Genomic DNA, 27443 nt, shown 5'->3' on the forward strand with positions numbered 1-27443 from the left:
CGTTTTGGGGTAGATATCATCCACAGTTGGTATATTTATTGCAGACCCAATAAACACCGTCAAAAAACATAATTCGCCTTATACTGCAAGAATACAACTTGGGCGGGGGTTTTTTTTTGGAACCTTCGGACTTTTGTCGATAGAAGTATAGAAAATAAAATAACAAAGACAGCAAAGGTTTCTAAAAATTTCAGGGCAGGCTGTATATAAAGAAGTGACCCTAAATATTAGGAATTTCGGGGCCCATATTGTCTTCCCCTAGCAAAAATGTCGTAGTCATGGTCACAACGAATATTCGCTATTAAAATTTTGACACTATCCGCGAAGGGTCTTTGGACTAGATTAAAGAACAAAACTGTTGACCTTTTACTTAGAATGTATCAGAAAAAAAAATGTGTCAATCTTGGTACTGGATCTAATTTTTGAAGTAATTCCTTATGACGATTATTATGCCAATCATCTATTTTTAGTTGGTCGCCGTATGATTTTTGGCTAATTATGTCCGGAAGAGTGGACATGTCCACAAAAAAATGTGTCGTTGTAATCAGAATCACAAGGACTACATTCTATGAACATTTCAAAACATTCCTCGAACATCCCTTATATTGTACTAAGTGAACATTTTTAACTTTTGTGGATACTCGAGGAAGTTATCCGATATAATCGAACATGGTTTTACTTTGAGAGGAATATTACGTTGTGCAAAGGTTAGGTCAATGTATGTCATTCATTTCGATAGTTATCGTGCCCCCAGTGATTTTAGTTGGTAACCGTACGAATTTTAGAGGCCTTTTGGGCCATTATGTTAGAAAGCAAGAACAGAATCACAAGGACTACTTTCGGTAAACATGTCAAAGCGATGCTCCAACAGTCGTTATACAGATCTTAAGTGAAAATTTCTATTTTTTAATAAAACACTTTCCGTGGAAAACGGTGCTTCTAAAGCCCCTTCCCAAGGGAAATGGTGCTCCTAAAAACGCTTTCATAGGGAAAGGGTGCTACTAAAGACCATTTCCTAGGGAAAGGGGCTTCTGAAGACCCCTTACGAAGAGTGCTTCTAAATACTTTTTCCTAGACAAAGAGTGCTTCTAAAGACCCTTTCCTGGACAAAAGGTGCTTGAAAAGAACCTTTTCTAGACAAAGGAAGCTTTTAAATACCCTTTCCTAGACAAAGGGTGTTTCTAAAAATCATTTCCCAAAGAAAGTTAGCTTCTAAAGACTCTTTCCTAGACAAAGGGTGCTTCTAAATACCATTTCCTAGATAAATGTTGCTTCTAAAGAGGGTTCTTCTAAAGACCCTTTCCTAGACAGAGGGTGCTTCTAATGACCCTTTCCTAGACAGAGGGTGCTTTTAAAGACCCTCTCCTAGACAAAGGTTGCTTCTAAAGGACCTTTCCTAGACAAAGGGTGCTTGAAAAGACCCTTTCCTAGACAAAGGGTATTTCTAAAAATCATTTCCTAGAGAAAGTTTGCTTCTAAAGACTCTTTCCTAGACAAAGGGTGCTTCTAAAGAGCCTTTCCTGGACAAAGGGTGCTCGTAAAGACCCTTTCCTAGACAAAGAGTGTTTCTAAAGACCCGTTCCTAGACAAAGAGTGTTTCTAAAGACCCGTTCCTAAACAAATGTTGCTTCTAAAGACCCTTTCCTAGACAGAGGGTGCTTCTAAAGATCCTTGCTGGACAAATGGTGCTTGTAAATACCCTCTCCTAGACAAAGAGTGTTTCTAAAAACCATTTCGTAGAGAAAGTTTGCTTCTAAAGACTCTTTGCTAGGCAAAGGGTGCTTCAAAAGACCCTTCTAAAGACACTTTCCTGGACAGAGGGTGTTTCTAAAGACCCTATCCTAGACAATGGTTGCTTCTAAAGACCCTTTCCTAGACAAAGGGTGTTTCTAAAGACCCGTTCCTAGACAAATGTTGCTTCTAAAGACCCTTTCCTAGACAGAGGGTGCTTCTAAAGATCCTTGCCTGGACAAATGGTGCTTGTAAATACCCTTTCCTAGACAAAGAGTGTTTCTAAAAACCATTTCGTAGAGAAAGTTTGCTTCTAAAGACTCTTTGCTAGGCAAAGGGTGCTTCAAAAGACCCTTCTAAAGACACTTTCCTGGACAGAGGGTGTTTCTAAAGACCCTATCCTAGACAATGGTTGCTTCTAAAGACCCTTTCCTAGACAAAGGGTGTTTCTAAAGACCCGTTCCTAGACAAATGTTGCTTCTAAAGACCCTTTCCTAGACAGAGGGTGCTTCTAAAGATCCTTGCCTGGACAAATGGTGCTTGTAAATACCCTTTCCTAGACAAAGAGTGTTTCTAAAAACCATTTCGTAGAGAAAGTTTGCTTCTAAAGACTCTTTGCTAGGCAAAGGGTGCTTCAAAAGACCCTTCTAAAGACACTTTCCTGGACAGAGGGTGTTTCTAAAGACCCTATCCTAGACAATGGTTGCTTCTAAATACCCTTTCCTAGACAAAGGGTGTTTTTAAAGACCCGTTCCTAGACAAATGTTGCTTCTAAAGACCCTTTCCTAGACAGAGGGTGCTTCTAAAGATCCTTTCCTGGACAAATGGTGCTTGTAAATATCCTTTCCTAGACAAAGAGTGCTTCTAAAAATCATTTCCTAGAGAAAGTTTGCTTCTAAAGACACTTTCCTGGACAGAGGGTGCTTCTAAAGATCCTTTCCTGGACAAAGGGTGCTTGTAAACACCCTTTCCTAGACAAAGGGTATTTCTAATGACCCATTCCTAGACAAATGTTGCTTCCAAAGACCCTTTCCTAGACAGAGGGTGCTTCTAAAGACCCTCTTCTAGACAAAGGTTGCTTCTAAAGACCCTTTCCTAGACAAAGAGTGTTTCTAAAAACCATTTCGTAGAGAAAGTTTGCTTCTAAAGACTCTTTGCTAGGCAAAGGGTGCTTCAAAAGACCCCTCTAAAGACACTTTCCTGGACAGAGGGTGCTTCTAAAGACCCTCTCCTAGACAAAGGTTGCTTCTAAAGACCCTTCCCTAGACAGAGGGTGCTTCTAAAGACCCTTTCCTGGACAAAGGGTGCTTGTAAAGACCCTTTCCTAGACACAGGGAGCTTCTAAATACTCTTTCCTAGACAAAGGGTGTTTCTAAAAACCATTTCCTAGAGAAAGTTTGTTTCTAAAAACTCTTTCCTAGACAAAGGGTGCTTCTAAAGAGCCTTTCCTAGACAATTGTTGCTTTTAAAGACCCTTTCCTAGACAACGGGTGCTTTTAAAGACCCTTTCCTAGACAAAGGGTGCTTCTTAAGACCCTTTCCTAGACAAAGGGTGCTTCTAAAGACCCTTTCCTAGACAAAGGGGGGGTCTAAATACCCTTTCCTAGACAAAGGGAGGGTCTAAATACCCTTTCCTAGACAAAGGGTGATTCTAAAAACCCTCTTTTCTATACAAAGGGTGCTTCTAAAGAACCTTTCCTAGACAAAGGGTGCTTCTAAAGACCCTTTACTAGACAAAGATTGCTTCTAAATACCTTTTACTAGACAAAGGGTGCTTCTAAAGACCCTTTCCTAGAGAAAAGATGCTTCTAACAACACTTTCCTAGACAAAGAATGCTTCTAAATATCTTTTCCTAGACAATGGGTGCTTCTAATGACCCTTTCCTAGAGAAAATGTGCTTCTAAAACCCTTTCCTAGACAAAGAGTGCTGTTAAAAACCCTTTTATAGACCAGGGGTGCTTCTAAAAAACCCCTTTTCTATACAAAGGGTGCTTCTAAAGAACCTTTCCTAGATAAAGGGTGCTTCTAAAGACCCTTTACTAGGCAAAGGGTGCTTCAAAATACTTTTTCCCAGACAAAGGTGCTTCAAAATACTTTTTCCTAGACAAAGGATGCTTCTAAAGACCCTTTCCTAGACAAAGGGTACTTCAAAAACCCCTTTCCTAGAGAAAAGATGCTTCTAAAGACCCTTTCCTAGAGAAAAGATGCTTCTGAAGACCCTTTCCTAGACAAGGGGTGCTTCCAAAGACCTTTTTCTATGAAAAGGATGCTTCTAAAGACCTTTTTCTATGAAAATGTTGCTTCTAAAGACCTTTTCCTATGGAAAGGATGCTTATGAAGGAAAGGATGCTTATTAGGGAAACTGGAAATTGTCCTTAAACTTGTCTTAAGAGAAGTTACAGTTTTTTTATGTTATGTGAGTGAGGTACCTGAAGGAGTGGATAGTCTATATTTGAACCTGATATATTTAAGAAAAATTACTATGTGAAAAGCTCAAGGCTTATTGAGCGGACCATTTTAGCGAACAAATTTGAACTTTTGTGGGGCGATACCCAAATTAATGTACCGATATCCTCTTCGAAATTGATCGAAGTTTGAATACAATATTACCAGGTGCAACCGGACAAAAATCGCAATACAGCTGCTCTATAAATGTTTACTTTAGACTCCAACTTGTCTACAAGTACTCCCTGTAGACTACCTTTGGCTCAGCTCGTCTATAAAGATGCACTTCAGCTCGTCTATAAAGACGCACTTCAGCTTGTCTATAAAGCAGGGACGAGCTTCTTTGCTTAGATCGTATAGTGAGGGCGCCCACTGAGTTGTTTTTGCATTTGCTTCTCTCTCTCTCACGTACAGTGTAAATGAATGAAAACAAACAAAAACATAAAGTGGTTGTTGCTTTTTTCACTCATACTTTCATACATGTCTTCGCTTTGGTTGTATTTCTGTGGTCGTCGCTGCTATAAAGTCGCACTTCAGTTCATCTTTTAAGACTCCCTTCAGCTCGTCTATAAAGACTCCCTTTATCTCGTCTAAAGACTCCCTTCAGCTCTTTTTGTTAAGACTACCTTCAGCTCGTCTGTAAAGATTCTATTGAGCTTGTCTATAAGGATTTTATTTTGATCGTCTATTAAACTTCTTTCTGATCATCTGTCATGACATCATTCTGATTGTCTTTGAAGACACCTTTCAGCTCATTTATAAATCCTCCCTTAATTCGTTTATAGATATTCCATTAATTTCGTTTATAAAAAACTTTTTTGATCGTATATAAAGACTCTAAAACGACACCCTTCAGTTCGTCTATAAAGACTCCCTTTAGTTCATTTATAGAGATTCTCTTCAGTTCGTCTATTAGCAACCTGTTTATTTATTTCGAAACGATGCCTGCGCACGAAACCCACACAAACTTTAGTTTTGAAAATATTATATCTTTTGCTCCAAAACAAAAAACAACTTTGAAAAACACAGTCGAATTTGGTAGTGTTTCTTACGAATTCATTTTCTTATCGACATACATAAACAGTTAGACTTCTTCTGATCGTCTATTAAACTACTTTCTGATCGTCTATAAGGACACCCTTCTGATAGTCTGTAAAATTCCCTTCAGCTGGTCAATAAAGACTCCCTTCAGCTCGTTTATAGAGATTCCCTTCAGTTCGTCTATTAAGACTTCTTCTGATCGTCTATTATACTCCTTTCTGATATTCTATAAGGACACCCTTCTGATAGTCTGTAAAATTAACTTCAGCTTGTCAATAGAGACTCACTCCCTTCAGCTTGTCGATAAAGAAAACCTTCAGAGTCTCGTCTATAAAGTCCATCTTTGGTTGTGTTTAAAACCCGCCTATAAAAACTCTCATCTAATCATCTAATAAGACTATCTGCAAATCGTTTGTAAATACTTACTTCGGGACGTCTATTAAGTCTCTCATTGATCGTCTATAAGTCCCCCTTTAGGTGTTTATAAAGTCTACCTATACGTCTATAGGGAAAGATCCCCTTTAAGTCATATAGGAAAACTTCCTTCAGCTGATCAATAAAGGCGAAATATAATTCAAGGAGTTTCGAAGCGTATAAGTACTTAATTTTAACTTGTGTGCGTATGAGTATTATTAATTATATGAAATTATTAATAAATCATAGGAAAGCGTTTTTTTCAGAGTGTCATAAATCTTTGATAATCACAAAGGTCACCGTATGGATCAAATTTACAAAAAGATTCACACAATAAATCTCTCAGTATATAACGTTGAAACAATTTAGTCTAACTTCTTTAAATATACTATGAGCATTACTTAAGCTAATTTACGAATGGAGGAACAAATATTCAAGTTTTAGTTAATCCATATTTCTTATAAAAATATATAATTCTGACAGGATAATACCTGTTTAGGCGAAAAATAAATCAAGGAGCTTGGGAGCGTATGAGTGTTAATAAATTTAACTTGGGTGCGTATGAGTGTTATTAATTATATCAAAATATTAAAAAAAAACAATCTATGAAAGCCTTCTTTCAGAGTTTAATCGCCTGAGGTAAACTTAAATTAATTTTTTGATGATGACAAACGTCGTATATTGGACCAAATTGACAAAGATTTACCCATCAAATTGGCAATGATTTGCAACTATTTATTTGGAAATATTTTTCCCTTCCTCGACGGTAGCTGGCGGCTAACACTTTTGAGTTTTCTGACAAAGGATCCATATGCTATAAGAAACTTTAATTTTCTAAGCGAAAAATAAATCAAAGAACTTGGCGGCGTATAAGTGTCAATAATATGAACTTGGGTGTGTATGAGTGTTATTAATTATTATAAAAAATGGAAAATATCGATAACTTACTTCATCTTACTTACATTATATACGCCTAGATTTCATAATGGCAAACGCTACCGTTTCGAAAAAATTTAAAAATAAAGATTTATCCACCAAATTTCGAAGAGATTTACATCTATACCCAAATAAATTAATTTTCGATGCCTTACAGTCTTAAACTCATATCTTAAAAAAAAAAATTATATTTTGAGGAGAGATAAAATAGAATTCATGTTTTGAAACATCGGTGGTAAAGCAACAGTTTAAATACAATTATTAGAAAATTTAGTACATCTAATAATTACATTTAAATTTTTACAAAAACCTTGATATATCAAAATCAAGCTTTAAGCTTTACTCAAGGCAATTTACAGTCCTAACTAATATTCCCGAATTTAATTTTTAAATATTTCTCTTCATAATGATTTTCTCGAGTCGACTACATATCTAAAATTTTTCAAGAAATTTCTATTAAAAATATTCATACGCCCCACAGAGGGGAAATTTGTGTTAAAATTTGATCAAAAGCCCTAGAAAACTCATTTATAGTCCGATTGATATAAAATTTTGCACAAAGCATATCTTCTGTATAAGGATTAATCCTATAGAAAATAATGAAAATCGGTCCAGATTTGGATGCATATATATTCGCATCTGATATGAGATAAAAATGCACCAAAATCACTGAAATTTGACACATGCAACATGAACAAGCCTAAAAAAACATTGAGCCAATTTTCAAACAAATCGGTACAGATGTATATATAGTCCCATATACATATATTTCATTCCAAATTTTATTTTTTGAAACTTACTTTAATTAAATTTTTCTCAATTCACATGAGAAAAGCCGTGAATGTTTCTGAATAATACAAACATATTTGATAGGTGTTGGTTTAGTCTGATAAATAAGAGGCCCGGTTATAAGGCGGAGCAAATTTTAGTGTGAGTAAACCTTGCAATTCCATATAAAAATATTTCATATTTTAGCTGAGAAAAATTAGAATTTTTCGGAATGGCGCAAATATGCGCAATTTTTTATGATTGAATCTGATATTTGAGACTCAAGCGCATAAAACATTAGAAGAAACTATGGTCGGGAAACGACGGGGAAATAGACTTTTTCGCTATTGAAATTGTAGTAATCTTAAACATTATCGTAAAAAAAATGCATAAAGAGGATATGTATCACCATTATTAAAGAGCAAAGATGTAAAATCAATCTGAAAATTTTAAATGCTAATCTTGTTCGGAGACTGTACAAAAACAATAAATCTTGAAAAATATAAAATTTCGCGAAAATAATGTCATTTTAATGTTCACCTAATTTCTTAGTTTTCGTAAATGTACTTTTTGTTTTCAGTATAGCTGAGTTCAATCGACTGCTACATTGGATTGGTTAATCTTACAAAGTCGAGGATGGTTATAGCAAATGTAGAAAAGAGTCTGGTTGCCGTTTATCAACATTTTTTCATAAAAAAACTATTTTCATATTTTGAGTTTTGAGCAACTTTAGGCCTATGTATCCCCTCTGTGCGCCCTCTGGTCATTGTGGTATTAAAAATTGATGTTAATCATACGCACACTCGGCCCGTAGACTAATAGATACCTCCATTTTTCACACATTCAATCTTATATCGCAATCCATTAACCAAATTACCTAGCGCATTTTTACTTAAATATCTTAAAACATGATAAACAAGCCTTGTCTGATTCGTTTCTTCTTCTCTCCCTCCATCTATCCCTGTAGACTATAAATCTTTTTGTTTATATTTATAATATGAACATATTTTCCATTAAATATAATTACAATTACATTTTTAATGTGCAGCTTATTCGACATTTTTATAGGCATGTCTGCAGTACAAAGATTAAAAATAAAACACCGCCCATCATGATTAAAGGCAAAAAAAAAAAAAAACATTTCGTGACAATTTTTCATCTCTTGCAACCCAGTCTAGCAAAAAAAAAAAATATTATCAAGATTATTATGACGGATTTTTTTTGCGTTTTCTATATTTTGGTTAAACTGTCATGAGCGATTTGTATAAATGACAAATTGTAATGTTTATTTTTTCTGTTGCTTTTATCGGTAATATTTTTATGGATTTGGGAATAGCGATACATATATTTTCAACTGTCTGTGGGGAAATCCAAATGATGTAAACATTTATTTATTCGCGTTTTAGCTACACACAGTTTGGGAGAAATGATAGAATATGGAGAAAATAATAGAATGCAAAAAGTTGTTTTGGTGTCTTTACAAATCATACGCCCTACTGTTTGAAAAGCACATTTTTAATTAATATCAATTATACGCCCTAAAGTACGAATGGCAATATTGAATTAATAACAGTCATACGTCCCTCAGTACAAAATTTGTATAATTTATAATTCCTTAAAGTCTAAACATCATACTCCCCTAGAGTTTGAGATACCAATTTGTAATTATTAACAAGTTACGCCTCATAGTAAAAATGTCAATATTCAATTAAAAACAGTCATACGTTCCCCGGTACGATTTCAAAAATTTGTATTATTTATAATTTCTTAATGTCTAAACATCCTACGCGCCAATATACATATTTTTTAATAATAACAATTATCCAAATAACAATTGTCCAAAAGACAATATTCAATTAAAAACGTTTACCAGTGCGATTCAACAAAATTTCTATTATTTATAATTCCTTAAACTCTAAACTTTTCTCACCTTATTTTTGTTTACACATTTCCTTGTTCATTTCCTCTTAAAAAAATGTTTCCGTTCCCAAAAAAAAAATGATTTTCTTGTTGGGCAACTCAACAGAGAAACTATTTCAACAAAAATACTGTGAAAGTCCAAACATCATACGCCCCAAAATACATGTTTTAATTAATAACAATCATACGCACTTATGTCTAAATGACAATATTCAATTAATAACAGTCATACGTTCCCCAGTACCATTCAACCAAAATTCCATTATTTATAATTCCTTAAAGTCTAAACTTTTCTCACTTTATCTTTGTTAACACATTTCCTTGCCCATTTCCTTTTCCTCGTGAAAAAAGAGTAAACTTTGTTTCCGTTCCCCAAAAAAATGGTTTCCTTGAATGGACGGACAACTCAACCGAGAAACTACGTCAACAAAAATACTGTTGACATTTAATACTATTTCTTTTCTTTTTTCCCCTCTCAATCTAACATGTCTAGTCAAAATTTATTAACATTGTTATTTTTAGCAACATTTCCGCCATTATCTTCGTCCACAAATCAGGGCAAATAGTCGTGTTGGTTTTATTTTCTTTTCCCCTTTTAACTTTATTTTCCACCAAAAACTAGGGTGTCATACATTTGTTTGTTTGTTCTTCACTTTCTCGTTTATCGTTTTGACGTTGATTAATGTGCGTCCTTGTTCCATTGGGCGGGAGTTGAAATTTTATACGTTTTTCTATTTAGGTTAAGTATATATTTACTTAATTATTTTCTAAGGGAATAAACTGTCATCATCGTTCAATATTGGCATCAACATCAGCACACCTATTTAGTTGGAAAAACTTTTAACGCGCCAATACGTAGTAAATGTCTATACCGGTAAATGGATTATTAAGAACGGAAAAAATAATACAAAAGAAAAAAGTTACTCCCATTTGTATTTCTTTGTAATAACAGAAAGCGCTTAAATATATGCCTGCCTGCATGCATGGCAGTGTGTTTTATAGTTAACGCCTAAAAGCATACTTTGAATATTTTATGGGCTTTGTTGTTGAAATAAGAAGACCTTTTCATTCATAAAATACTTAACGCTTACAAAGTAAATATTTAGAGTACACATGAACTTTCACAAAAAGTTCTCGTCTTTGTGCGAAAAAGAAAAAAAAAATAAATATGAGACATTGCAGGAGAAATAATTTGTATATAAATTTATAAAAAGTATTAAATTTCACAATATAAATTTTCCTCGTTTTGTTAGCTTTCAAATTTAATTTATTACGAGTTTTTATCTCAAGGCGTGTGGAAGTTATAACAGTTTTTAGAAAATATTAACATAATTAATATAAATCATACGCTTCATTGTCCAAAATAGAAAATATTTCAAAAGGCTTGATTTTAATGGGGTTTCAATGAAAATTTCTAACTGTTTTAAATGGACTACAATGTCTTCTATGGAGAGGGTTATATTTCAGAAGATATATTATGTCCCAAAGCCGTTTCTTGAGGTCAACATTTCTAAGGAAGACCAAAAACTTAATTTTCTCATGGTGGACATTCGATTGAAACTACTTTTACTTCTTATTACTGTAGTTAAGGGTATAAAATTGAATAATTAAACATTTATTTATTCTATTATCTTTCCAATTTAGTTAGTTTTATGTTTTTATCTCTGGGGGTTGGAAGCTATGGCCGTTTTAATAAAATTCCAAAGAATTAATATAAATCATACGCACTACTGCCCATAATTGAAAACAAGTCAATAGACGTAGTTTTTATCAGGTTTGTTTGGAATTTCTAAAAAATTTAATTGACTAAAAGATTTTCTATGTAAGGGTTTGTGTTTCAAAGGACATGTTATGTCTTAAAGGCCTTTGAGGTCAGCATTTATAAAGAAGACCAAAAGCTGCATTTTCCCTTGGTGAACGTTTGCTTTAAACGACCTTTACTTCTTTTTACTGTGGTCAAGAGTATAATATTGAATAATTGAATATCTCTTTGTTCTATTACCTTTCCAATTTAGTTAATTTTATGTTTCTGTCTCAGAGCGTGTGAAAGCTACGGCAGCTTTAATAAAAATTCAAATGAATTAATATAAATCATACGCATTAGTGCACAGAATATAAAATCTGCCAGAAATAATGAATTTAAATAACCTTCCTTAAATATATCAAACATTTTTAGTGGAATACACAATTTTCTATTGAAAAGATTACATGTCAAAAGATCTGCTACCTTCGAAAGGTCATTTTAGAAATAGAAACCTTAATATTTCAATATTTCATAACTATTATGGCCAGATATTTCTTCGAAAAATATTCTCTAATAACCCCGATAGTTACGGCTCCGTCTTGTGTACCGCGCAGAGAGAAGGCTTAACTACTTGATTGTCGTGTTTGGTTGGCCTCACCGATTCTAGGCATGCCTACTAGACGTCATTTCAGACCATACATCGTCGAGTTCCACAATACGGAAAGTGCTATACACTTTCTCCCTGAAGAATATTTTCCATTTCTTTATGTCTAAGATCTGATTTTGGTTGAAAAAGATTGGGGCATGCGCTTTTTTCTCGGATGTGCTTCACTGTACCCCACTGTTTTGACCATGCTGAATTTTATCTTTCCTCACCAGCCTTTATTTGTCACTTGAGTTGTTTCACAATATCCCACGGGGCCTTATAGGTCCGCCTTCAACATGCCAATTTCAATTGGGGCACGACCTAGTACCACGTTACCCAAGATATTTTTGCTGACGTGCTACAAAAAATATTCTTAAAAATTTCATGTGCTTCAAAAAATGCACTATAAAAAGGCTCCTGGCCACCGACGTACGAAATGATTTTCGTTCCCATAGGATATTAGCTTATGTTACACATTTTTTTAATTTTTGAGTAAAATGTTAAACTGCTTTAAATTTTTCAAGAAATATGTTAAGTATTTAAAGGAAATATTACAGAGAATTATTCATTATTGTCCAACATATTGGAAAGTATAAAAATAAGGAACACGTTAGGCTTTTTGAGTAATTTTGTTACTGTTACTGAGTTCAGAACAAGACGTTTATTTGTATTTTTTAAACGTTTGCATATTACGTCCAGTACTTTGGCTTTAAAAACATCTGGAAAACAAATCTTCCGATCTTTTGCTTTTGAAATTTTTGAAAAGAGCAATGAAAGATAAAATCTTTGCTCAATCTTTGTGCTTTTAAATTTTTGTATAGAGTCTGTAAATTCTTTATAATGTTTGAAATTTGCAATAAAAAACTATGTACATATATCAACCATTTTTATGATATAATGCATACAAAATTTGGAGACATTATCTGTTACCATTCTATAGATATTTGCATAAATCTAAATCTAAATTTTTTGGAGGTACCTCCGATTCTGATGCTATATCTCCGGATCAACGCGGAATTTTAGAAATTTGTATAGCCTATGTTACCTTCAGGCCATGTAGTGATATACTCTGAAAATTTCAGGAAGATCGGTTCAGCGGTTTTTGAGTCCATAAACTTCAAACAAACATTTTTCTACTTTATATATATTGATTTATTACATATTATTTCCAATATTTCAAAATTACAATGAATTTCATCTTCAGAGATTTTTCTGTCGATTACTCTTTGAATAAAACCAGAGGAAAACGTCATAGAAACCCACAGCAATTGTATTATGGGAAGTACTTTCAATGGATGCACATTTCTAGAAATGTTAATTTTTCCTCCTTCGGTAAAGGACCTTGTGACGACAAACGAAAGCTAAAAACTGATCGGAAACAGGTTCTTCTTCGTTAAAATCTCAACAAGTACCACTCGACTTTGCGGACAGGAATATACCCTGAGCCTGTGTGAATTGAAACGTTCATCTATAGACAGATCGAATAGCGGCTACACAGTCAAAATCCTGAAACCCAAAAGCTATGCATTAGGAAATTTTCAGAAATGTGTAGCCATTTTCGGACGTATGCACTTGCAAACAAAATATGGATTTGTATCATTGATCACAAGTGTTGCGGAGGAGGTATGGAGAAATGGACCGGACCGACATAGTTCATTTTGGAAGTAGATCTTATTTTGGGAGTCATTCCTTTCAAAAGATATTGCGCCAACCAGTCATTTCAGTTCGCCACAATATAATTTTCACCTTTTGACTCTTATGTCAGGAAATATGGACTTGCCACCAAAAACAAAATACCGCTCTAAACACAAGGAATACCTTCAGTAAAAATGTCTAAAGATCCTCAGAAGAAATATACCGAAAAGCACCATCTTAGAATTTTGTATGTATAAGGCTCGCTGAAATATTGCGATAAACAAAGTTTGGACCAACACAGTATCCGGTTCGAAATTTGTCGTCGCACTAGCCACTACACATGATTGCCTTAGGAGTTCTTTACAGCTTTCGGGTCATTTTCTCTGGAAGTATAGACTTGCCTCTGAAAAACTTGGACGATAGTAATAGGAGCCCGAGAACACTTGTTGCAAAAAAGCAAAGCGTTTCCAGAGAGTTTTTTTTGCTTTGTATTAATTTATTAATTTCATATTTTTTACTTATAACTAAATTATTAGCATAAAGGAAGTGAAGCTATGACCATTGAGATCTTAAGCTTACACAGCTTATCCAGAGAGGACTTAAACTGCACTTCGCTGAACATTTTTGAAATACTCTGCGGAAGCTTGCCGAAAGTGTAAATCGATATGGCCCATCTTCGAAGTTGATTGAAACATCACGAAGGCCAAATTTTGGACCGAATCGGTTGATGTGTTTGAGAACTATAGTGCTCTCCAGGCGGCTACCCAAACGAGCGGACATAGCTAAGTCAACTCCAAGTTTTCTGAAACAGATTTCTTCCAAACACACTTTGGTCCTAAAGCCATTATTTCAATGAGGCACATTTAGCCAAAAGGCTGAGAGTATAAATGTACATGTATAGACCTTGGATTGGGCGACATAATTTCATTTTAAAAGATGTTAAGACATAGCTAAGTCAACTCCAAGTTTTCTGAAACAGATTTCTTCCAAACACACTTTGGTCCTAAAGCCATTATTTCAATGAGGCACATTTAGCCAAAAGGCTGAGAGTATAAATGTACATGTATAGACCTTGGATTGGGCGACATAATTTCATTTTAAAAGATGTTAAGACTGGATTCCAAAGTTTCCCTTGTTTCTGATAAATTTATGAGAATATCCAGAATTTCTATAAGAGAAGTCCAACGATTGGACGCCAAAATTAGTCTATTGACAGATGCACGATTTGGCGACAGAATTTGTCATTTACATAACCGCGATTAGGTGCTAGAAATTGTTGATGGATAGAAATTCAGAAATTCTTTGTGATAAGTAGACATCGGATGTTGCATATTTTTGAAAATTATAATGTTAAAATATTTGAAAATTAAATGTTATGATATTTCTAAGGGTATTCGCTTTCTTTTGGTCTTACCGAAGTGATATAACTGAATTTCATAACATTCACTGTATTTGTGAATTATTTGATAAATGATACGCCCAAAAAATATGGGATTATTAATATTTTCATTGTTTTGACCATATATTAACTGTCACATATTGTCAAAAAAGTTCTAAAAACAAGATAAAATTGGCCAAGAAGTCTTACGTTATTTGAAATAGAAAAGGAATGAAAATTATTTCATCAGTAGAATAAGTCTAAAATAAGGTTTACATCTTTGCTAAATAAGACATGTTCGCTAACATGAACTTTCAAAATTTTGGTCAGGTGGGCCCTCCCCCCCCCCCCCCCCCCCGAAATTATTTCCTGGCTACTTCCCTGCTCCTGGCCTATTAGTTCGCAAGCATCAACAAATCCCCGGGCTTCTTAAAAAATTCCACGTGATATTGTGCTTCAAATAATATGCTTAAAAAATCCTTATGCCTCAGATAATATTCCATAAAAAGGCCACGTGCTTAAAACATTTTCATGTTTCAGAAAATATGCTTAAAAAGTCCACGTGCTTCCGAAAATATTCTTTAAAAAACCCATATGCTTCAAAAAATATTCTTTGAAAAATCCAGAAATCTTAAAAAAGCCCACGTGTTTCAGAAAATATTTTTAAAAAATCCGCGTGCTTCAGAAAATGTTTTTAAAAAATCATATGTCTCAGAAAAGTCCACGTGCTTCAGAAAATGTTTTTAAAAAATCATATGTCTCAGAAAAGTCCACGTGCTTCAGAAAATATTCTTTAAAAAATACCAGATGTCTCAAAAAAGTACACGTGCTTCAGAAAATATATTTAAAAAATATACGTGCTTCAGAGAATATGTTTAAAAAATCCACGTGCTTTGGAAAATATTTTTAAAAAATCCACGTGCTTTGGAAAATATTTTTAAAAAATCCACGTGCTTTGGAAAATATTTTTAAAAAATCCACGTGCTTCAGAAACTATTTTTAAAAAATCCACGTGCTTCAGAAAATATTTTTTAAAAATCCAGATGCTTCAGAAAATATTTTTAAAAAATCCACGTGCTTCAGAAAATATTTTTAAAAAATCCACGTGCTTCAGAAAATATTTTTAAAAAATCCACTTGCTTCAGAAAATATTTTTAAAAATTCCACGTGCTTCAGAAAATATTTTTAAAAAATCCACGTGCTTCAGAAAATATTTATAACAAATCCACGTGCTTCAGAAAATATTTTAAAAAAATCCACGTGCTTCAGAAAATATTTTTAAAAAATCCACGTGCTTCAGAAAATGTTTTTAAAAAATTCACGTGCTTCAGAAAATATTTTTAAAAAATCGACGTGCTTCAAAAAATATTTTTAAAAAATCCACGTGCTTCAGAAAAATAATTTTAAAAAATTCACGTGCTTCAGAAAAAATGTTAAAAAAAATCCACTTGCTTCAGAAAATAGTTTTAAAAAAATCCACCTGCTTCAGAAAATATTTTTAAAAAATCCAAGTGCTTCAGAAAATATTTTTAAAAAATCCACGTGCTTCAGAACATGTTTTTAAAAAATCCACGTGCTTCAGAACATGTTTTTAAAAAATCCACGTGCTTCAGAAAATATTTTTAAAAAATCCACGTGCTTGGGAAAAATATTTTTAATAAAATCCATGTGCTTCGGAAAAATATTTTTAAAAAATCCACGTGCTTCAGAAAATATTTTTAAAAAATCCACGTGCTCAGAAAATATTTTTAAAAAATTCACGTGCTTCAGAAAATATTTTTGAAAAATCCACGTGCTTCAGAAAATATTTTTAAAAAATCCACGTGCTTCAGAAAATATTTTTAAAAAATCCACGTGCTTCAGAAAATATTTTTAAAAAATCCACGTGCTTCAGAAAATATTTTTAAAAAATCCACGTGCTTCAGAAAATATTTTTAAAAAATCCACGTGTTTCAGAAAATATTTTTAAAAAATCCACGTGTTTCAGAAAATATTTTTAAAAAATCCACTTGCTTCAGAAAATATTTTTAAAAAATCCACGTGTTTCAGAAAATATTTTTAAAAAATCCACGTGCCTCAGAAAAAAATGTTTTTAAACATCCACGTGCTTCAGAAAAAAATGTTTTTAAACATCCACGTACTTCAGAAAATATTTTTAAAAAATCCACGTGCTTCAGAAAAGTATTTTTAAAAAATCCATGTGCTTCGGAAAAATATTTTTAAAAAATCCACGTGCTTCAGAAAATATTTATAACAAATCCACGTGCTTCAGAAAATATTTTTAAAAATTCCACGTGCTTCAGAAAATATTTTTAAAAAATCCACGTGCTTCAGAAAATATTTTTAAAAAATCCACGTGCTTCAAAAAATATTTTTAAAAAATCCACGTGCTTCGGAAAATATTTTTAAAAAATCCACGTGCTTCAGAAAATATTTTTAAAAAATCCACGTGCTTCAGAAAATATTTTTAAAAAATCCACTTGCTTTAGAAAATATTTTTAAAACATCCACTTGCTTCAGAAAATATTTTTAAAAATTCCACGTGCTTCAGAAAATATTTTTAAAATCCCACGTGCTTTTAAAAATATTCCGCTTCAAAAATTGTTCTTAAAAGATCCAAATGCTTTAAAAATAAAAATATTTTTAAAAAGCTACTTGTTCTTTAAATTTACAATTTCAAAATAAACAAATTATTAAATACTTTTTTATCTTCATTTATTTTATAGTCCTTTGTTCCACAAAATAGCCCATATTCTAATCAGCTACTACGCTTTTAAATAAAGCACATATACACAAAACATGGCGTAAATAAAATAAGTGTTAACAACACGCAAAGGTTAACTGGGCTATTGAAATAATAATGCCCCGTATACACCAAAGTTTGTTGCGTTATTCATCACATTTTGTTGCGCCTAAAGCTATGCAATGTTCTAAAAACAGCCAAACAAAAACAAACCGTTTGACACATTCACATAAATGGTGTGTTTGTATCTAGATTTTTATTTCATTTCTTTTTGCGTTTGTGTAAAATAAAGAATTTATGGTGGATTAAATAAAAGGATTGTTGTTGCTGGGTATATTTTTAGGCGTTTCATTAAGCTGAATTAAGCCCACATACTTTTAGGAGTTTAATTAGAAATAAATGTAATACTTCTATATCTTTAAGGATTTCCTTTTTCAAAAGGTTTAGTTTAACTACTTTTTCCTTCCCCCAATGACTTGACTCTTTGAGCAATTATCCTTCAATTTAACCATTGACCGACCTCATTGCGTGTCCATCAAAAGCTATTTCACTTTAGAAATTATTTCTGCTTCTTTTTCGTTAGACAACCATTAACAACAACTTTCTTCACACTCTTAATGAGTTTTTGTTTAAAGCCAAGACCTATCACAAAAAAAAAACTAAATCACTGATTACTACTTCTATGGAAAGCGAGCAAGCCTCCTCCAGCCTTTCCCAAGGAAATAAATATTTATTGATAAGGGTGTGGTTCTTGTTGGTTGGTTTGTAGGGCTGTTTATTGTGTTCCGAAAAGCATTTACCCAAACTACTTCAATCGGATGTTCTGACGATGATGGAATTTGGTGCACAACAAAGTTTGTTTTTTCTTTTTGTTTTGCGGTTAAACTCATTTGAAATGTTTGACAAGCAAGCTAGGGAGAAGTGGAAAAGCCAACCCTACGAGTTATGGTAATGGACTGTAGACTCTTGATAATGGTTTTAGTTTTGTAAATTAGAACACACAGAGAAGAAAAAAAACTATAAACCAACAACAAAGTCACAAACAAAGTTGGGTAGAAATGGTATTTTCATTTGAATTTGAAAGGAATCCACATGTGAATAGAAAACTCTATTCTATTCACTAGAAAAATGTTGATTTAGTAATTAAAATGAATTAAATTTCCGAGAAAAACAATATTGGAGATTAAAGAAAATAAACTTTTTCATAGAAAACATTCAAACCTTTTAAGATTTTTTACGAAACATTAATATGTTCTTAATCTTATAGAATTTTTTCCTTTCTCCAACTTAAAATGCAAATGTTATAGACATTTTTCGGAACATAGTCAATAATTATTATTAATCATACGCAACCATATCCAAAACCCCTGAACGTCGATTTTTCCATCGTGCTTCAGAAAAATATTCATAAAAAACGTCCACGTGCTTCAAAAAGTATTCTTACAAAATTTATGTGCTCCAAAAAATACTTTTAAAAAGTCTACGGGCTTCAAAAATATTCTCAGAGAAGTCCACGTGCTTCAAAAAATATTCTTAGGGAAGTCCAAATAAAACATTCTCAAACACGTGCTCCAAAAATATTTTTACAATATATTTTCCAAAAAATATTTTCACAAAAGTCCACGTGCTCCGAAAACTATTCTAAAAAATTCGCGTGCTTCGTAAACATTCTTAAAAATCCACGTGCTTCAAAAATATTCTTAAAAATCCATATGCTTCAATAATATTCTTCCACATCCACGTTCTTAAAAAAAAATCTAACAAAATTCACGGATCCCAAAAAATATTCTAAAAAAGCAAACGTGATTCTTAGGTGCAAGTGCTTCAGAAAATATTATTAAAAAGTTCTCGTGTTTCAGAAAATATTCTCGGAAAAAATCCACGTGCTTAATTTTTTGTAAACATTACCATACTTCAAAAAATGTTTCATAAAAATTCACAACCTTCAAAGAATATTTTTTTGTAGCACGTCTTAAAAATCCACGTGCTTTAAATATACTTTAAAAAAATTTTCGTGCTTCAAAAATATTTTGGAAAAAAGACGTGCTTCATAAAATATTCTTCAAAAATTTATTTTTTAAAACTTTACGTGATTTCAAAAAAAAAAAAAAATTGAAATATGCACGTACTTCGTGAAATGTTTCTAAAAAAATAAACATGCTTCAAAAAATATTTTCAAACAATCCACGTGCTACACAAAAAAAATATTAGAAAAAAAACGTGTGCTAAAAAAAGATTTTTTAAAAAATCCACATGGTTCATAAAATATTTTTGAAAACTCAACGTGCATCAACAAATGTTTTTGAAACATTCACCGGCTTCATAAAATATTTTTAAAAAAGAAACCTGCTTCAAACATTTTTTTGGAACAATCCACGCGCTTCATAAAATATTATTAAAAAATAAACGTGTTTCAAAAAAATATTTTGAAAACACCACGAACCTCAAAAAATATTTTTTAAAAATCCGCGTGCTTCAATAATATTCTTAATAAGTCCACGCTCCAAAAATTTTCTTAAAACTCCACGTCCTTCAAAAATTATTCTGTAAAAACGTGTTTCAAAAATTATCCTTAAGAAACACGGGCTTTAAATATTATTAACAAATCCACGTGCTTTAAAATATTCTTTAGAAATCCACGTCCTTTAAAATATCCTTTTACAATCCATATGCATTAAAAATTCCACGTGCTTTAAGAAAAATGTTTTTAAAGTCCACCTTTTTCAAGAAATATTTTTAAAAAATCCATGTGATTCAGAGATATTTCTTAAAAAAATCCTTGTGCGTCAGAAAATACTTTTAAAAGATCAAATTCCACGTACTTGAAAAATATTGTTAAAAAAAAAAACAGGAAAATAATCCAGAAAATATTCATAAAAACATCCACGTGATTAAAAATATTCTTAAAAATTCAACGTGCTTTTAAAAATATTCTTAAAAAATCAACATTTTTTTAAATCCACGTATAAAATATTCATAAAAACATCCACGTGCTAAAAAAATATTCTTAAAAAATCAACATTTTTTAAATCCACGTTCTTTAAAAAATATTCTTTTAAAATCCACGTGCTTTAAAAAATATTCTTTTTAAATCCATGTGCTTTAAAAAAGTAAATATTCTTTAAAACTCCACGTTCTTCAAAATATATTCTAAAAAATCCCCGTGCTTTTAAAAATATTCTTAAAAAATAGCCGTGCTTTTAAAAATAATCTTTTAAAATTCACGTGCTTTTAAAAAATATTCTTAAAAATCCACGTGCTTTTAAAAATATTCTTAAAAAATCCAGGTAATTTAAAAAAATCTTAAAAAGCCCACCTGTTTCAAAAAATATTCTTGAAAAAGTCCACGGGTTTTAAATAAACTATTTTTAAAAAAGTCCGCGTGTTTCAAAAAATATTCCTAACAAAAAATCCGCGTGCTTCAAATCATTTTCGTAAAAAAGTCCGCGTGCTTCAAAAAATATTCCTAAAGAAAGTCCGCGTGCTTCAAAAAATATTCCTAAAGAAAGTCCGCGTGCTTCAAAAAATATTCCTAAAAAAGTCCGCGTGCTTCAAAAAATATTCCTAAATAGTCCGCGTGCTTCAAAAAATATTCCTAAAAAAGTCCGCGTGCTTCAAAACATTTTCGTAATTTTCACGTACTTAAAAAAATATTCTTTTAAAATCCACGTGCTTTAAAAAATATTCTTTTAAAATCCACGTGCTTTAAAAAATATTCTTTTAAAATCCACGTGCTTTAAAAAACATTCTTTTAAAATCCACGTTCTTTAAAAAAATATTCTTTTAAAATCCACGTGCTTTAAAAAATATTCTTTTAAAAAATCCACGTGCTTTAAAAAATATTCTTTTAAAATCCACGTGCTTTAAAAAATATTCTTTTAAAATCCACGTGCTTTAAAAAATATTCTTTTAAAATCCACGTGCTTTAAAAAATATTCTTTTAAAATCCACGTGCTTTAAAAAATATTCTTTTAAAATCCACGTGCTTTAAAAAATATTCTTTTAAAATCCACGTGCTTTAAAAAAATATTCTTTTAAAATCCACGTGCTTCAAAAAATATTCTTTTAAAATCCACGTGCTTTGAAAAAATATTATTTTAAAATCCACGTGCTTTAAAAAAATATTCTTTTAAAATCCACGTGCTTCAAAAAATATTCTTTTAAAATCCACGTGCTTTAAAAAATATTCTTTTAAAATCCACGTGCTTTAAAAAAATATTCTTTTAAAATCCACGTGCTTTTAAAAATATTCTTTTAAAAAATCCACGTGCTTTAAAAAATATTCTTTTAAAAAATCCACGTGCTTTAAAAAATATTCTTTTAAAATCCACGTGCTTTAAAAATATTCTTTTAAAATCCACGTGCTTTAAAAAATATTCTTTTAAAATCCACGTGCTTTAAAAAAAACTAAATATTCTTTTAAAATCCACGTGCTTTAAAAAATATTCTTTTAAAATCAACGTGCTTTAAAAAATATTCCTTTAAAAAATTCACGTACTTTAAAAAACACAACATATTTTTTTAAAAAATCCACGTGCTTTAGAAATATTCTTTTCATATCCACGTGCTTTGAAAAGCATTTTTGTTAAATCCACGTGGTTTAAAAAAATATTGTGTTAAAAAATCCATGTGCTTTTAAAAATATGTATGTAAGAATATGTGCTTCAAAAAATATTCGTTTAAAATCCCCTCTTATTGGGGTCCATGAAAATAACGTTCTTTAAAAATCTCCGCTTATTGGGGCTATGAAAAATGTTCTTTAAACATCCCCGCTTATTGGGGTCCATGAAAAAAATATTCTTTGAAAAATCCAGGCTTATTGGGGTTGACGAAAAAAATCCCCGCTTATTTGGGTCCATGAAAAATATTATTTTAAAAATACCCGCTGATTTGGGTCCATCAAAAAATATTCTTTTAAAAATCTACGCTTATTGGGATCCACGAAAAAATCCTTAAAAATCCACGAATATATGGGACCATGAAAAAAAATATTCTTTAAAAATCTACACTTATTTGAGTCCATGAAAACAATAATATTTAAAAATCCGCGCTTATTGGGGCCATGAAAAAAATATTCTTTAATGACCAACGCCTATTTTGGTTTCATAGGACATACACATATCTTTAAATTTTTATTCCCAACTTTTTAACTTCTCAATGGGCTTGAGGAAACGACTTTCCATTGTTGATTAAATTTTTAAACTCTCTCTAGTATTAACAAAATATATTGTGTCCTTTTTTCTATTGAATTTTAATTAACTTTTTATCTCTTCTTTTTTTTCTCCCTCTCCAATAGATTTAATGTCACATCGTGTCATGTCAAAGAAATGTCCTGTCTATAGACCACAAGGATATTTAAAAAACCCCACAAGTGAAAAGACCATTAATGCTCCATGACATCAATGCTCCATGACAACAACAGCTGCATCGGCAGCAATAATAATGGTCACATTGTTGTGGTGGTTGCTACCAACATAATAACAAAGGATAACACAGAAACTCCTTCACATTGAATTACGGATCGTCGGAAGCTCGCTCACTTATCCTTTTAAATAAACAAGAACAACAACTTACAACAAAATTAATAGCATTCAAACGGTTCACCCCAACCCCAGATTTTCAATGTGTTGTGCTCCATTCCCACAAACATATTTTTTAACAAAAACCAACAACAACAAACATTTTTGCAACAACAAAAAATTCTCATTAAATTTTTAATGATTTCTTTTTAAGTGGACATTTTGTTTTTTAAAAAATAGAAACAACAAAAAGACTTTTTAAACAACGATTTTAATTAGAGAAAAACTGCAAAAACAGACGCCAATCTCATCAGTCCTAGTTCCTCCTTTCCCCTCCAACCGCCCTTCACCCGGAAAAAGGTGTTGGCGTCATTTTATTTCCGTGTTTTGTCAACAATTTTACAACAACTACTCTACGTCAAAGAAATTTCGCAGGGCCTAAGTGCCCTCGGTTATGGCCTTTATGATGAAAAAGAAAAAGTATCGTTTCAATGTTGAAGTTCAATTACAAGAATTAGAAAATGTAACACTGGTCAATGAGGTGCTGTTTGCCAAAATCCGTTTATTGGATGGTGGTTCGTTTCAAGAATACAGTAGCAGGTATGTTCTTCGAAATTGATTTAAAAAATAATTTTTGTTTATTTCTCCATAATTTCTTTTATTTTTATCTCTTCCAGGGAAGAAGTACGCAATCATCGCGTAGAATGGAATCGCAGTTTCGAATTCCCCTGCAAAATGTCAGCAAATGCCTCAACGGGGGTCCTGGATCCCTGTTATTTGCGCATTTCAATACGCAAAGAAATGAAGGGTGGCCGTAGTTATTATAAGTTAGGTTTTATTGATTTAAATCTTGCCGAATATGCTGGCGCTGGTTTAACCTCGCGACGATTTTTACTCGAAGGTTATGATTCGAGGCATCGTTTAGATAATTCCATGTTAACTGTATCCATTAAAATGTTAATGTTAAGTGGTGACATATTATTTAAGGCGTAAGTATTTTCCGAACAGGTTTTTTATTGCATCCCCTTTAATTTCAAACTGTTTTCCCTCTTCCCCTTTTTCAGTCCTACACCAAATTTAAAAAATAAACAAAAAACGCCCACAGATGATTTGGTCACCGGATCAACGGGTGTTGGTCTGCAATCGCCCACATGTTTAACACCTACATTACCCGCCATTGGGGTAACAACACGTCCTGTATCTAGTATAAGAGATGATGGTAAGTTTTGAGGGGAAATTATAATAACAAAAACGTATTTAAAGAAGTATAAAAAAATCAGCCCATTGAGGTCCATGAAAAAATATTCTTAAAAAATCCACGCTTATTGGGGTCCATGAAAAAAATATTCTTAAAAAATCCACGCTTATTGGGGTCCATGAAAAAAATATTCTTAAAAAATCCACGCTTATTGGGGTCCATGAAAAAAATATTCTTAAAAAATCCACGCTTATTGGGGTCCATGAAAAAAATATTCTTAAAAAATCCACGCTTATTGGGGTCCATGAAAAAAATATTCTTAAAAAATCCACGCTTATTGGGGTCCATGAAAAAAATATTCTTAAAAAATCCACGCTTATTGGGGTCCATGAAAAAAATATTCTTAAAAAATCCACGCTTATTGGGGTCAATGAAAAAAATATTCTTAAAAAATCCACGCTTATTGGGGTCCATGAAAAAAATATTCTTAAAAAATCCACGCTTATTGGGGTCCATGAAAAAAATATTCTTAAAAAATCCACGCTTATTGGGGTCCATGAAAAAAATATTCTTAAAAAATCCACGCTTATTGGGGTCCATGAAAAAAATATTCTTAAAAAATCCACGCTTATTGGGGTCCTTGAAAAAAATATTCTTAAAAAATCCACGCTTATTGGGGTCCTTGAAAAAATATTCTTAAAAAATCCACGCTTATTGGGGTCCTTGAAAAAAATATTCTTAAAAAATTCACGCTTATTGGGGTCCTTGAAAAAATATTCTTAAAAAATCCACGCTTATTGGGGTCCTTGAAAAAAATATTCTTAAAAAATTCACGCATATTGGGGTCCTTGAAAAAATATTCTTAAAACATCCACGCTTATTGGGGTCCTTGAAAAAATATACTTAAAAATTCCACGCTTATTGGGGTCCATGAAAAAAAATGTTCTTTAAAAATCCACGCTTATTGGGGTCCATAAAAAAATATTCTTTAAAAATCCACGCTTATTCTTAAAAAATCCACGCTTATTCTTAAAAAATCCACGCTTATTCTTAAAAAATCCACGCGTATTGGGGTCCGTAAAAAATATTCTTAAAAATCCACGCTTATTGGAGTCCGTAAAAAATATTCTTAAAAAATCCACGCTTATTGGGGTCCGTAAAAAAATATTCTTAAAAAATCCACGCTTATTGGGGTCCGTAAAAAAATATTCTTAAACAATCCACGCTTATTGTGGTCCATTAAAAAAATATTCGTTTAAAATTCACGCATATTGAGGTCTAAGAAAAAAATATTTTTAAAAAATCCACGCTTATTGGGGTTCGTAAAAACATATTCTTAAAAAATCCACGCTTTTTGGGGTCCGTAAAAAAATATTCTTAAAAAATCCACGCTTATTTGGGTCCGTAAAAAAATATTCTTAAAAAATCCACGCTTATTGGGGTCCGTAAAAAAATATTCTTAAAAATCCACGCTTATTGTGGTCCATTAAAAAAATATTCGTTTAAAATTCACGCATATTGAGGTCTAAGAAAAAAATATTCTTTCAAAATCCACGCTTATTGGGGTCCATGAAAAAAATATTCTTTAAAAATACTCCAGCTTAAGCAATCAAATTTAAAAATGTACGCTTATTGGGGTCCATAGAAGCGTGTTTGTGAAGGCTTTCTAACCTATAAAAGCCTTCTATGGAGGCTTTCTAGCCAATAAAAGGCTCCTATCCTACAGAAGGCTCTTATGGAGGCCATCTATCCCATAAAAGCGTGCTGTGGAGGCCTTATAAACTATAAAAACCTCCTATAGAGGTGTTTTCTTATTGAGATCTTCTGTTGCATAGAAGCTTCCTATTTCTATTCTAGGGAAGCCTCCCATGGAGGCCTTTTATTGTATAGAAGCCTCATATAGAAGACTCTTGTATAGAATCCTCATGCAGAGGCTTTCCATTCTATGGAAGCCCCTTGTGGAGGCATTCTATTCTATAGAAGACTGCTGTGAAGAACACCTATGATGGCTCTTAACCTATCGAAAGCATTTAATACCGTCAACTATGCCATGTTCGAAATATTGGAAAATCGACTATATGTGTGGACTCCAGATGTTTGTAGAATTCAGAAATAAGAGGTAAAAGACCTTTAGAGAGAAGCACGGAGTTCCCCAAGGCGGGCGATATCTCCGGAAATATAATGTATGCGGATGATTGTACGAATTTGGCGTAGGTTACTATCGTCGATGAGCCTTCAAATCTTCAAGAGCCTTCTGTGGTATACAGAAAACCTTAAGTGCCCTTCTGTAGCCTACTATAGACCTCAAGAGATTATTTGTTGTTTACACAAGACTTTAGCAGGTCTTCTGATATCTATAGAAGACTTCAAGAGGTCTTCTGCTGACTATACAAGACCTTAACAGGTCTTCAGTTATATGTGTATATAGAAAACCTCAAAAGGCTTTGTATTGACTATAGAACACTTAAACAACATCATTTCGTTGCACATTTATCTTCATTTCATAGAAAGCCATTTGGAAGTGATGAGAAGGGCTCAACTGGCCTTATGTTGTCTACTTTATTTCTCAAGAGATCCTCTGTTGTCTATAGAAGACGTTAAAATGTCTTCTGGTATATATATGGAAGACCTCAAGAGACCTTCTGCAGACTTTAGAAGACCTTAATATATCTTCTGATATCTATAGAAGACCTCAAAAGGCTTTGGTGTTGACTATATAAGACTGCAAGAGACCTTATATTGTCAACAGAAGATTTCCAGAGCTTTATGTTGTCGATAGAAGAACTCAAGTGACCTTCTGTTATCTACTAAAGACTTCAAGAGATCCTCTGTTGACTATAGAAGACCTCAAAAGGTCTTCTGATGTTTACAGAGGACCTTAAAAAGTCTTCTGATATCTATAGAAGTCCTCAAGAAGCCTTTTGTTGTAAATCAAAGACTTAAATATGCCTTCTTTTGTCAACAGAAGACCTTCAGAGCCTTCTGTTTTCGATATAAGATCTCAAGTGGCCTTCTGTTGTCAACAGAAGACCTCAATTGGTCTTCTGTTGTCTACTATAGACCACAAGGGAGGCCTTCTGATATCTATAGAAGACCTCAAGACACATTCTGTTTACTATAGAAACCCTCAATAAGCCTTCTGTTGTCAACAAAAGACTTTCAGGGCCTTCTGTTGTCTATAGAAGACCTCAAGTGGCCTTTTGTTATCTACAGAAGGCCTCAACGGACCTTCTGATATCTATAGAAGAGCTCAAGAGGCCTTCTGATTTCTATAGAAGAGCTCAAGAAGCCTTCCTTGCACAATGTTGGTTGACCACCTGGACG

At 32.5% G+C, this 27443-nt stretch overlaps 1 protein-coding gene across 14 annotated transcripts in view; it reads left to right on the top strand.

The window, feature by feature from the left end:
- Positions 1–27443, top strand: part of LOC141394046 (uncharacterized) — a 247630-nt gene that overhangs the window by 182632 nt on the left and 37555 nt on the right. For 7 of the 14 annotated variants that reach the window (XM_073967845.1, XM_073967836.1, XM_073967842.1 and 4 more), the window contains exons 2-4: positions 23136–23521; positions 23599–23910; positions 23986–24140. In XM_073967845.1, coding sequence (XP_073823946.1) covers positions 23376–23521; positions 23599–23910; positions 23986–24140 — 613 coding nt within the window. In that variant the 5' untranslated portion in view covers positions 23136–23375. The remainder of the gene's footprint in view (positions 1–23135; positions 23522–23598; positions 23911–23985; positions 24141–27443) is intronic. The other 7 variants (XM_073967839.1, XM_073967837.1, XM_073967841.1 and 4 more) reach the window with 1 other exon arrangement.

The sequence above is a fragment of the Musca autumnalis genome, unplaced genomic scaffold (genome assembly GCF_047663935.1).
Source record: "Musca autumnalis isolate F117 unplaced genomic scaffold, ASM4766393v1 scaffold_2, whole genome shotgun sequence".
Taxonomy (NCBI): domain Eukaryota; kingdom Metazoa; phylum Arthropoda; class Insecta; order Diptera; family Muscidae; genus Musca; species Musca autumnalis.